A 13,198-nucleotide genomic window follows, 5' to 3' on the forward strand; every position below is an offset into this window, starting at 1 on the left:
ATCAAATCACTCCAATAATCCATTCACCCCAATAATTCTTTAATCCTATAATAGGGAGGACGATATATACAATAAATTACAGTTTTATTTTTATTAACAGCTGTTATAATGCCAACCTGGATTGTATACTTTTTATACTTAATTTTCTCTACGTCTTTTAATCAAACTTGTATTTCCCGCTGTTTTGTTATCTAACAATTCTTGTCTTCGAGAAGAGGTTTATTATCAATTTGTAAATCAATCTACTTTTACGTGATGCTCTCAGTATCGCATTTTATTAGTAGAGAAAAAGCTATTACATTAAAAATAATTTTGTACTACAATTCCCATTGAGATCATCTCAAAACAATTCGGCGCTTCACATAGTGGCTTTGTTATTCGTCAGAGTCCTGTCGGAATTTATCCAATTTTAACGTCATTATGTTGCTCGGAGTGCGCTTTTTTAAAAAGTGGATTGAATTATCTCGGTTTTAAACCGTTATACCGCCGTATACGATTCCAGTGAATTATTATTGGACAGAGAAGCCAATTCAATGTCAGGACTTCTAATTTTAGCGATGTAGTTGATTATATACGAGTGGGTTTCCTAATAAAATTTCGATCAGTTTACCGACGAGCCACGTGCGCGCCGAAAAAATTTTGATGTTTGCTGTTTTACGCTTGAGCTGTTATTTAAAATGGCGATCTAACTTAATCATATTTCCATAAAAGAAGCCAACTCATTTAAATACTTGGCACTCTTTAAATGCATATCGGACCATAATACTAGTGTTATTTCAGTCACATAAGTTGTTAAGCAATAAAACCCGAAAGACATACACATACCGATAAATTATTTATCATGTTATCCCAATACCAGCTTTAATTTAATGATGATGCAAAAATGACTGCATTTACTTTAAAGAATAGACCTAATACATGGATTCTATATCAGACTACTTATGTATTTTTACTTAGTATAGGTTTTATGGCTTCGGTTGAAATATATTGTTGTGTTGTCTGCATATTGCTGAATTGTAGAGCATCTTTGTCTTGTTAGCCTGTTGATTTCCCAACAAGATACTCGTTTTAGAAAAGCCATCTCAGCGATTTAACAACGACCTTCCTTGACATTGCTTTTTTAGCATTGGGGATTTTCAAATCTCATTATTATTCCAGTTCGTGTACTTGCTATATGTGACGCTTGATAAAATCTCCGAAGTTCAATTTTGCGCTATGGTTCACCTTATCGGTAAAAAAAGTCGGTAAAGAGTGACTAAATTTTGGCGGTGACTAATACTTTTTACCGATTAAAATTTTTGCCGACTTTTTTATTACCGACCAAACTTTTCACCTTTGCTGTTTTTTCTTCCTTGTTACTAATTTTTATCAGTTTTGTGCAATTATTCTTTATTAGCGACTAAATTCAAAAACTTATTCGGCAAAAAGTGACTAAATTTTGTCCAAGTGACTAATATTTTTGCCGACTTTTTATTTTTGCCGACTAACTTTTTTGTCGATTTATTTTTAACGATAAGGTATGTAAGACAATACGGGTCAACTGATGTAAGCGGGGTTTTAGCATACTCAGCCATTGGTCAACTATTTTTACAAACAACAAAATGCACCTACCAGAATCCGTAGTATTTGCCGTGAACTCTGTTCTGGTAAGTTATCAGGGAAAGAAAAAGTATTCCTCTACCAATTGTCAAAAGCCGTCATGTAATTGAATTTTTTCAAAGGACCAAAATGAACAACACCAAAGCAATGGAAATGAAAATTTTGTCATTTCAATGTAAAAATAAGTGATGAACTAACAAGTTGGCGACATATTTTATCGTTGAATGTAGCTATCGCGAAATTTATCAAGGTGACCATTCTTGCGATACCTTTAAACGAAATACTACAATGTATTTTTATCTGAAGTTTATGATCCCATAGCTGGGAGCTGGTATGTTATTTTCAAAGTTACAAAATCCAAGTCATCCAGCTCAATCGATGTCACGGACCAGTTGAGTCTTTTTTGAGAACTTTTTAAGTTTATTGAAGAGAAGTATTTCGTACTAAAAAGACGATTTCGAAAGGTAGGTGACAAGTGTTTTGACAAAGAAGAGAAGTGTTTTTAACAAAAAGAGAAGTTAGCCATATCTTTAGGTGTCCACCTAAGAACATTTGTTATTGCGAAAAACCTGTTGCAAAATAATTTCGCAGACACCAAATCTGGTGAAAATATTTTTATCGCGTTTTTTGTTCTTTTAAAAAGAACCTTCGGCTTGGAAATAAGTTTCAAATTAATGTATTTAGGATTGAATTTATTCGACGACATTGTTGAAATAAGAAAAGCCTGAGTTTAAGGTGGAGCAAATGGATACATATATACCTGACAATAATCTACGATCTGCGTTCACGAGACCGCGACTCCTGTTGCATTTACATTTTTTGTAGATTGGTTGGTTTAGAAAAAAACATTTGAACCAGGTGAACGACTTGCTCTTTTTTAGCATCGATGATCCCCAAATTTCTTAATCTTTTTATTTTATCATTTTATTTCTATTTTTTGCTAAACTTCTGCAGCAGGGTTGTTCCTGATTTACCTTAGTCTATTATTAATAGATCATTTCATAAAAACATTCAAAGACATTTTTGTCTTTGAATGTTTTCATCTTCATTCTTCATACTTCAATTCTCTTCATATTCTTTACTTCAATTCGAATGTTTTGATTTTTACACATTCGATTGACACTTTTTGTTATATCCAACATGGCGACCGATGAAGGACGAAGGAAAAGTTTGTTGTTATGTATCGGCATATTATTCTTCCAATGTAATGCTGTTTTTATGTCTTTATCGAAATGCAGACCAGCATGGACGTATCTTCATGATTCGAAGAAATGTATTTTGTTCAATAACAAGTCTTTATTCTACAATCAGTCGCTTTCGGAATGTGTATTTTTAGACCATGGATTAGCTCGGTTAGCAACTCTTCACCAACTTCATGCGACTGACAAAGCTTTAATACCAAATCTTGTTCAAATCGCAAACCTGGAGCTCTGGACAAGAGACAATTCTCCAAATTGCACTTATCTTGTTGTGGAAAACCAAAAACTTCATAACGAGACTTTTACTGACTGCGGAAAACAGTTACCGTTTTTATGTGAGACTTTCTCACTTAAAAGTGTATTGGGATTAGAAAACAAGTTTATAAAAGATTTTCAACTGAGTGCATCTTCCTATTACACTTCAGCAAGCTCTTTTGGATTGCTAGTTCACCAGGCCAAGTTTGCACGTCTTAATGCAATATTTCGCAAAGGACTATTCTATGGGAAGGGTTGGTGTTCGAATTCAACAAAAGATGAGTTTTTCGAAATAAAATTTAACGGTACAGTTGTATTAGCAGGTATGAGACTGCAGGAAGGATTGATAGACGTATGTAACATTTGGACCTCGCAATACAATATACAATACTATAGATATAATAAATGGCAGTACCTCGTTGAAAATAACGACAAGACGTTTTATTTTAACGCTACTGACGCCAACACGACGTGGTTACAACAAACAGTTACAACGGAGAAAATTCGGATTATACCTCTTTCGTCTTCTAGCGACTGCGTCCATTTTCCAGAAGTGTTTTGTCTTAGATTGGAGTTGTATGGGAAATATTTTACTCAATATTATGATCTGCCAGATTTCGTAGAGCAAGTAAGTTTTTGTAAAAGTTTATATATACTTTGAAATACTTTCTTTCAGTACGAACTAAATAAATTAAAATAAAGATTGTGCGAAAAGGATATAAAAATAAACTTTCTGTTATTTGAAACATGTTTCGACTGAAAAATAAATCTTCAAAAATTCTTTTAATTTTGTTAAAAACTATCATGGGTCCACATAATGGTCCACTTTGTTTATTCTATTATGAGATATAGAAATATGGGGATTAAACAAGTAGGACAAACAGTCCGAATTTCTTTCGAATAACCAAGACACAACTTCTTCTCACAAAAACTTGTTCTAAAGTATTACTTATTTTATATTTAACTATTTTTTTACAGGATGTTGAACCTGGACATGATGACGGATTGATCAACCCACATCTTCTTTTACCATTGTTATTACCAACATTTGAAAGTAACTGTGGAGATAATGCACGGTCGGGCTACCATACTTTTCGTATACAAAATTTAAAGCACGTTAACCAGTCAGCTGACATTGTTATGCAGAAAAATGATGTTATTATGCAAAATGCGTGTTTGTATTCTTTAAATTCTACGACAGAAGACCTTCCACCTGGGCGCTATTGCATCTATAGATTTACAAGCTGTCCAGTTAATTTTGTCAATGCTAATCTAACAGTCAATGAATCGGTGTTTGGCTGGTATGAAAGTGATGAAGAATTTTACTCAGGTAAACAATTCTTCTTTAAATATTATATGCGTTTGCCCAACCTTTCTCCCCCGAGATCTGTTTTTGACACTGGAAAGGAGTTTATTTTTACGAAGAAAAAAGAGTTCTGGAAACAAATTTGCTCGTTGAGGTTGATGTATATCTACGAAATTTAAGCTATGAAAATTATGAGCATTACATTATGAGTGCAAAATATTTAGGGGTTATAGGGATCGAACTCACAAAATCCACTGGTATTATATAAAGTTATGTCTCAGTGGGTAGCTTAGTGATTTGAAGACTTAAGTCAGTTGTGTATACTAAGTCTTATGTTACCCACACAGTAAAAAAATGATTATTTTTAATTTAGAGCGGTCATTCACAATGGATAACGTCACAACTGAAAGTACCATTATGTTTTGCTGTCGCAACGATACCGTGAGTCATTCTCAGTCAACAAGTTATGAATTTCCACTCATGGAACCTTTTTATTTATTCCCTTCAACAAACACATGCGCTGTGTTTGCAAACACTTCAGTTGAATTGAAATACATCGAATACAAATTTGGCAATGAGAGTATTCCTAGTGTAGAAGGAGCTTTACAACCTTATATGTCTATAACACAAACTGACGCGCTTGTTGAAATGAAACAATTTTTTTGTTATTATACACCGGAAAACAATGCAGACCAGATCGTAAGTTCTCTTAAAAACTCCAGCCGATTTTCTACAAATGTTTACATCGAATTTCCTGTGAACGTTACAAAACAAGGAAGAATTATAACCAACGGATTGGATGCGCAGAACAAAATTACGGTGAGCGTAAACAGCGTGAATGGGTATAGCAAATCATGGGATTTGTTTTTATCAAACGGTTCGACAGTTGTTACGTTATTAAGTCCTGAAGGTGGAGACGCAGTTGTTTCCATACGTGTGAATACTACAAAGGAGAACATGTTTTTAGAGTTACATATCACTGTAACCTTTGTCAGTTATTACCATGCTTTACTGCTTTCGAACGCAGGAGTAAAAAATACCACCTTTGTAAATGCATCCCTTCTACAACATGACATTCAGCTTCAAACTGTGTATTTTGACTCAGTCTTTGATGTCGTAGAAGAATTGAGTGGAGGGTTAATACTAGAAGAATTAAATCCAGACCGCTTGCAGAACATCATTGCTTTGGAGCCGCAAACCAGTTTAAACACGATTTTATCTGTTGCCGAAGCGTATAATATACCAGCAACTATATTTTCCGCAACTGCATCTACCATTTTACGGGCCGTCAATCAAGTGAAATACGTCACAATACCGCCAGAAAATAATTTTTATTCTGTTCTAGCTTCGATCAAACCAATAAATGGTGTTGTTGTTTATAGAATGCCAGACGTTCTTAGTTTTTTTGAATTCTATTCACTATACACCACTGACACGCAGTTATTAAAAGACATTGTTCTAAAGAACAATATAAATGTAAAAAATGAAGTCGAAATATTAAGGAAATTCCCAAACAGCACCGTTTTTCTATTCTTGGATTCATTACGATCCAGTGAAGTTTTGAGTGCAGCTGTCGAACTTGGTCTTTATTCGCTGCACATTTGGTACTCATTCTCACCCAATTACGTCATCAGCAATGCATACATGACACCCGCTTGTCAATCTGTCACTCCGATGTGCCACGAAGCTTTTAAAAATTTAAGAAACGTGTTTAATACTAAAACAGTATGTAGTTTTTCATTGAAAGTTGAAAATGCTTTATCCCAAGGTATTTCGAATCTCACCCAGTTGATAACAAAGAACCTTATGGAGATTGTAAAGGACGATATAGTGGAGATAATGCTCCAATTTGTGACCCAAACCCGTAAAAATAATTCCAATTTCTCAGCATCAAAATATTTGAAATATTTAGAATCAATTTCCTGCTTGCCCTCGGGGTCTGGGTTGAGTTTCCACGATGACCCAATTAACCAAAACAATATTTTTTACAAGATAATATGCCAGCCTGGTTGGAGTGGCACCAAATGCGACATACCCGTGTGTTCACTGGCTTCATGTAACACTACTCATGGTACCTGCATTGCGCCTGAAGTTTGCCAATGTGACCGTGGTTGGTTTGGTCGCAATTGCGTTGGAGACTGTCGACGGTCGTGTTTTCATGGGGTTTGCAACGACGGCAAATTTGGAGACGGAAAATGTAAATCTTGTGATTGGTTATATCTCGGTGACCAATGCAACGACAATTCTATTATTTATGGATTTATTGCAGCCGGTATCGGAACAAGTGTCGTTGCCGTATTTTTAGCTGCTTATGTTGTGCGTGTTCTTCAAACACAAGAACAAAGTGCTGAGGCGGAGATTGAGGCGAATGAATCTGATAGAACAATGAGCTGGGATGACCTGGAGTATGTTGAAGATGTGGATTTTTCACTGAAGGTAACACGAAACCAAATACGAAAAAAACTTCGATACACGGCATATAAAAAGGCGACGACATTTTCTGGTCGTGACGTGTTTATTAAGTGTTTTAATCGGCCATACTTCCAAATTTCGTTGGGATTAAAAACAGAACTGAATCAATTATGTAGCTTGAACCATAACAACGTCGAATGTTTAGTCGGTTTGATTGTTAGCAACCCGACGTTGGGAATCGTTACAGAGATGGCGAGAATGGGAAGCTTATATGACGTGTTACATGAGAAACATATCCCAGTGGCTTGGGACGTGAAATATTCGATGATGCAAGATATATGTCGAGGAATGTCGTACCTTCATGATGTCGTAAAGATGGAACACGGACGATTGAAATCAACTAACTGTCTGATACATCAAGGTAAAAGACACTATTTTTCAGTTTTCAGTTTTAAGACAAAAATCCTTACCAACTTTCTATTCGCTTGTACATCATCTTTCCTGCATAAAAACTTTGTTTTTTTTATGAACAGTGGGAATTTTATTCTGTTCTAGGTTGGCTGGTCAAAATAACTGACATCGGATTAAAAAAGTTGAGAGCAGACAACAAAGACAAAAGAAAAATCAATGTATCTGATACGGTGGATCCACAACGAGAGAAGCCAGTGTCGAGGCGACGGCGAAGAAAAAGTCAGTTAGATGAAAACGAAGAAGATGGAGATTCGAGCGACTATCACAGTAAGTTTAGTCACTCTCCACCTTAAAAATTCTTGTTTTTAAATTCTCCTAGATTTTGATTTATCAATAAAATGTGTGTCTGACATTGAGGCTCCTGGCGACATCGATAACCGTTAAAAAAGCAATGCGGCTTTCACACCAGGAAAAAATAAAAAAATAATTTGGGGGCTTTTTTATGTTTTGTTAGTTTTAAAGCTAAGAGTTAAGATATACAACATGAGAGAGGTACCTGTAGTATTGTTTTTCGTTTTCTTATTTTTCCTCCCTTTTTACGTATGTAAGGTCTGTTATGGACAGCACCCGAGCATATTAATAATGGCGCTAAAAGTTTGGATCGAATTGGTCGTTGCACAAAAAAAGCCGATATTTACAGTTTTGGTATAATCGTGGCGGAAATTATTTCCAGACGGCCTCCGTTTAGCGAGACCACGGTGATGACTATACCACATATTGTGCAAGCGATTGGACATTTGAAAGAACCAATCATTAATCTAGGACAGATAAACATGAATACTTCATCTGCTATTCAAAACCTGGAAAATATGCAAAGTAGGTATATGTTTCGTTGCCAATTTTTTTAGGTTCCTCGTGAAAACACGTTAGTCCGGTACCCAGTCCAAATTTAGTTCCCTGAAGAAGATTCATTACGTTAGTATCTTTCATATATTTGCTGTTGGTCTGTTAAAATCCGGGATTACGTTTACTTTCGCCTTCATTCTCAGGGTATTTTCTCCGTTTGATAAGTCTTCTATCAAATAGCAAAAATCCCTGGGAATGAGAGTATAACTATGTTGTCTGTTTTAGACTGTCTGTTGCGTCCTGTTGTTGAAGAGAGTCTTTATCCAGCTGATGAAACGGAGAAAACAATTCTTCGGACACTGATGGAAAATTGTTGGGCGGAAGAACCAAACGAACGACCACCTTTTAATTACCTGATGGAAATATTAGATCTTATTACTCCGCTAAAAGGATCTCAAACGTCAAAGAGAGCTGTTTTGTTGGAACGAGAAACCGAAAGTTTGGAACAATACATTGGCCACGACAGTTTACAAATCTTAAAAGAAAAAGAAAAATATGCTGATTTGCTGTCACGTGTTTTTCCACCAATCATTGCCGAACAAATTAAGCAATACGGTTTCATTAAAGCAGAGTCACACGACAACGTTACTGTGATGGTATCACGTGTTTTTAATTTTGATTGTCTTCTAGCTGAATGCAATCCTGCGCAGGTTGTTGCTGTGGTCGATTATTTATGGAGAGCGATGGAGGTGATTATCAAAAATCGTAAGCTGAATATTATGGAGATAAACATAAGAGGAGATGTTCAGGTCTTGGGTATGTATATATTTTTTCTTTATTCATTTCTAATATTGTCATTGACCTTCTCTAGTACTATCTAGCACTGTTATTTTACATACTGATAAAAAATCTGAAATCGATATTATAGTTACATAGTTCTCAACTGTTCATTTTCTTCTTTTCCCTTTTTTTTCTTCTTAAAAGGAACATTAGAGTTCCCCTTAGCCCCGTTTTTAGTCATTTTCTCTTTCTTTCATCGTCTGGGATTATCAACGAGAAAAAGATCCCTGGGGACAAGGTTAGAGTTCTTACTGGTATATTCTTTCTATTACAGCTACCATATTTGTTTTAATAGCGCCAATACGCATTTTAATTTTCCGCGCTTTCCGTGAAAAGTAGAAGCTGAATTTCTGTTTTTACATTTTGTTTTTCGCTTTCCAGATCCAGCCTCAAATTCAGCTTTTATATCTAAATGGGCTTCAGGCTACTTAATGTTCAGTATTCTGTTTACTGTTAGAATAAAGCAAATAAAACGCGGAATTATTTTAAATGATATTTTTGTTTTAAAACTATATACGCGTGTTCTCTTGATTGTTTTGTAAAAGCTACAGAAAAGAACGAAAAGCATGCGCAAAAAGAGGGGACTTGGGAATAATAATTACAATAATAAATTAGCCAGTTTTTTTATTATTAATTTTAATCTCATACCTTTTTAATTGCATACATCACCTATATATATATATCATTTTACACAAGTTATAGCTTCTTCCTGAGAATATTTAACACTGTTTTTTCTCGTTTTCACCCAAAATAATTTTAAAATCTCTCTTCTGACGTCACTCAGCCTCCAGTAGTAAACAATAGGATTGATAAAAGTGTTACATAGTGACAAAAGATGCACCCCTTCGTAGATAAAAGTTCTTTCAAAAACAGTCGCACCGTAAAAATACCGCCATATTGTTATAAATGCAATGGGGACATAGCTGATGGAGAAGGCCAAAATAATCAACGAGCTTGTTCTCACAGCTTTATTTCTTCTATTAAGTTCATTTTTCGTTTCAAATTGTTTCCTTGTTGAGTGCATTCTTTTCTCGGTATGTTTCACCAGGATAAACAATCTTGAGTAGCAGTATATAATGAACACGTATGTGAGAAAAATAAAGCAACCGAGAAAGGTCTGATAAGTTATCCATAAACCTTCAATAAACCATGCTCCCACACACCAAATGCTCGCAATAAACCACGACACTACAATAATTTGTGTTATACTCTTCAACGTCACATGTGATTGGTGGAAAAATGGGTACACAATGGCTGTGTATTGTTCAATTGTTATGGACAAAATCGAAATAAAAGACATGGACGCTAAACAGTAGCCTGCTATGGAAGTAAACGTTCTCAAAGAGCAATATGTAATATTTTGATATCTTGCGGCAAGTATGACCGCATATGACGGCATGATCACACATGCTGAAATTAAATCAATGACACATAAGAAAACTAACAAGTAATTTGAGAGTCGGTGCAAACGTCGATTTCTTCTGATTGTAGTTAGAAACATCATGTTGAAATTGATAGCCAATAAGCTTATGACAATGTAAAATGAACCAATCACTAGGTAGTACATACGCGCCGATGGAGTGTAACTTATTTTCTCATGTCCGTAACAGAATCGCCATTTCAATGCGTCAGAAGTTACTGATAAATTTGGATAAACCATTTTTGGCAGTAACGCTTTTTTGTTTGTGGCATTATTTCCTTGATCGACAATCGGGATAGTGAATTTTATTTTTTAACGTAAGCATTTCCCTTTTGTTACCCGAAACATTTGCGCATTAAGTAAATAAATAAATAAATAAATAAATAATTAAATAAACAAATAAATAAATATACAAATAAACAAACTAGAATCAATTTTCCACACTCTCGCTTCTTCTAATACAGTCGGGTTTCTTTCTTTACTTTTTCATTCAATTCTGATACTTGTTGTAAAAAAAGAAATTCTTGTTTACAGTTCTTCTGTTACCATGGAAGTAATTTTTTGTAAAACAACAACACGAAAACCTATTATCCTGTGCTGCAAACAATATCAGCTAATTACCAAAGACATAGGTAGCAAAAACAGTGAGAAAATATTCTTGGTTTGCTTGTTTCCATTTGTTAAACCAGCAAACAAACGAACATACAAACTTTTAGGATGATATACTTCTAAAAACGAGAGATTGTTATAATATTTCGTTAGTGTAGATCACGACACAACAGTTATTAATACGCCTTATTATATTCACACATATATTTGTTGTTTTCGAGTTTTAAAACTCAAACTTTTGCTAGGTAACTATTATTTTATTCTATGGTGTCCATCTGTTGCAACTATGTATCTGACTAGCGCATAACTATGCGCTAGGTAGATACATAGTTGCAACCTTGTCCCCAGGACTTGTTAGGTTTTTATAAGAAAGGTTGGATTTACCAAAATTAATTTGTTTACGGTAAATTTTCTGCGCATTCAAATCTTCTACAAAAGCAAATCCTTTTAACAGCCTTGTACAGCAATAATTTTTTCTTCACTCATGGCGTATTGAAATCTTCTCAGATATTATCAAGAACATGAAAATATCCTCAAATCTACTCCATTTTCTTATAAAAATAGAAAAATAGAAACCCTGTTTAGGCTTTGCTGTTCTTGCAAAGAATAGCCCACTTTTAAGACAAGACAGGATTCTTTTTAAGAACGAAAATTAAGAACAAATTCCAATACATTTTACCCTAACGGCAAAAATTACCGTTGAGAAGCAAATAGTCCCGGAGAGGTTTGAAACTTGTTCTTTTTATTCTCCATCTTTAGTACTCACTTGTCAGAACATATTAATACAAAGCATGCAGAGCTTACTCTCTCCCCCCCCTTTTGCAGTTATTTGTCACTCTCCCTCCCCTTTGATTTCAAAAGTACTTTTGCGGTCATTTTGTTACGACTCCCTCCCCCTTACTTTACGAAAATTTAGAAAGATCTCACTATTTTACGCTAATAATTTGTGCTAATTAAAATGTGTAACAAGAAGCCCTGGGGGCTCTAAGAATTTCCGCGCGCTACCAAAATATTTGATGAAAACCTGCTAATTCGTTGTGTTATTGTGCCAAACATTCGAAGGGGTTTGGTGCATGAACCTCTGAAGATAAAGCACACCAGTGACATTATATCTTACAACAAACGCAAACAAAACGAAACGTGTCATTAAACTCACACTTTAAAAGAAATTGCTAACAAAAAATACAGCCTATCATTCATGGTTGAAAGTCTTGCAATTGAACGTTGATGGTCTTAAACGGCATTAGTTGACAAAAAATCAAAATTTTGATGTGACCATCATTTTCAGCATACTTTTTTTATTAACTGTGTCAATTTTTGTCGAAAATAAAGCAGTTTTAATTTTTGGATAAATTTTAGTCTGAAATGACATTTAGGTGACAAAAAATCAAACTTTTGTACCATAATCATTTTCAGCATACTTTATTTGTTAACTGTGCCAGATTTAGCCGAAAATGAAGTGGTTTTAATTTTTGGACCAATTTTGGCCTAAAATGGCATTTAGGTGACAAAAATCAAAATTTTGATGTCACCATTATGTTCAGCATACTTTTTTTGTTAACTTTGCCAATTTTTGTTGAAAATGAAGTAGTTTTAATTTTTGGACCAATTTTGGCCTAAAATGACATTTAAGGTGACAAAAAACCAAAATTTTGATGTCACCATCATGTTCAGCATACTTTATTTGTTAACTGTGCCAAATTTTGTTGAGAATAAAGTAGTTCTAATTTTTGGACCAATTTTGGCCTAAAATGACATTTAGGTGACTAAAATCAAAATTATTATGTGACCATTATGTTCAGCATACTTTTTTTGTTAAATGTGCCAAATTTTGTCGAAAACAAATACCAATTTTAGCCTGAAACGTCAATACGAGACTTCCCAGTAGTTAAGGAGCTTGGGTACGAAGTTTACATCTGTGACGGAGCAACGTGAAATCCCAGGGTCGATTCGATGCTCCGAAAGAAAAAAACGACGGTTTTAAAGAATTTCCTATGCCTTCGGGCGCGGAAATTCAATAATGTGTAAGCAAAAATAATAATTATTTTTATTTTTTTATTTTAGCTTCGGGTGTTTCAGTGCGAAACATTGACAGACACGCTTACGAAATAGCGACACTAGCCACTCGCTTAATCGCTGCGACCAAGTCCTTTCAACTGCCCCAGTCACCATCCGTGAAAGTCATGCTGCGAATTGGTGTTTTTACCGGACCAGTAGTCAGCGGTACGGTATTTTCATCCGGTGCTCCGAATTACATGATAATAGGCGATGCTATAAACTATGCAAGCATAATGGAAAATG

At 34.8% G+C, this 13,198-nt stretch overlaps 1 protein-coding gene across 1 annotated transcript; it reads right to left on the bottom strand.

Moving 5' to 3' along the window:
- Positions 1–9,532: 9,532 nt before the first annotated feature.
- Positions 9,533–10,930, bottom strand: LOC130635840 (neuromedin-U receptor 2-like). The gene has a single exon (XM_057445338.1). The coding sequence runs from the start codon at positions 10,526–10,528 to the stop codon at positions 9,551–9,553; it is 978 nt and encodes a 325-aa protein (XP_057301321.1). The 5' UTR covers positions 10,529–10,930; the 3' UTR covers positions 9,533–9,550.
- Between the last annotated feature and the right edge of the window lie 2,268 nt (positions 10,931–13,198).

The sequence above is a fragment of the Hydractinia symbiolongicarpus genome, chromosome 3 (assembly GCF_029227915.1).
Source record: "Hydractinia symbiolongicarpus strain clone_291-10 chromosome 3, HSymV2.1, whole genome shotgun sequence".
Lineage (NCBI taxonomy): Eukaryota > Metazoa > Cnidaria > Hydrozoa > Anthoathecata > Hydractiniidae > Hydractinia > Hydractinia symbiolongicarpus.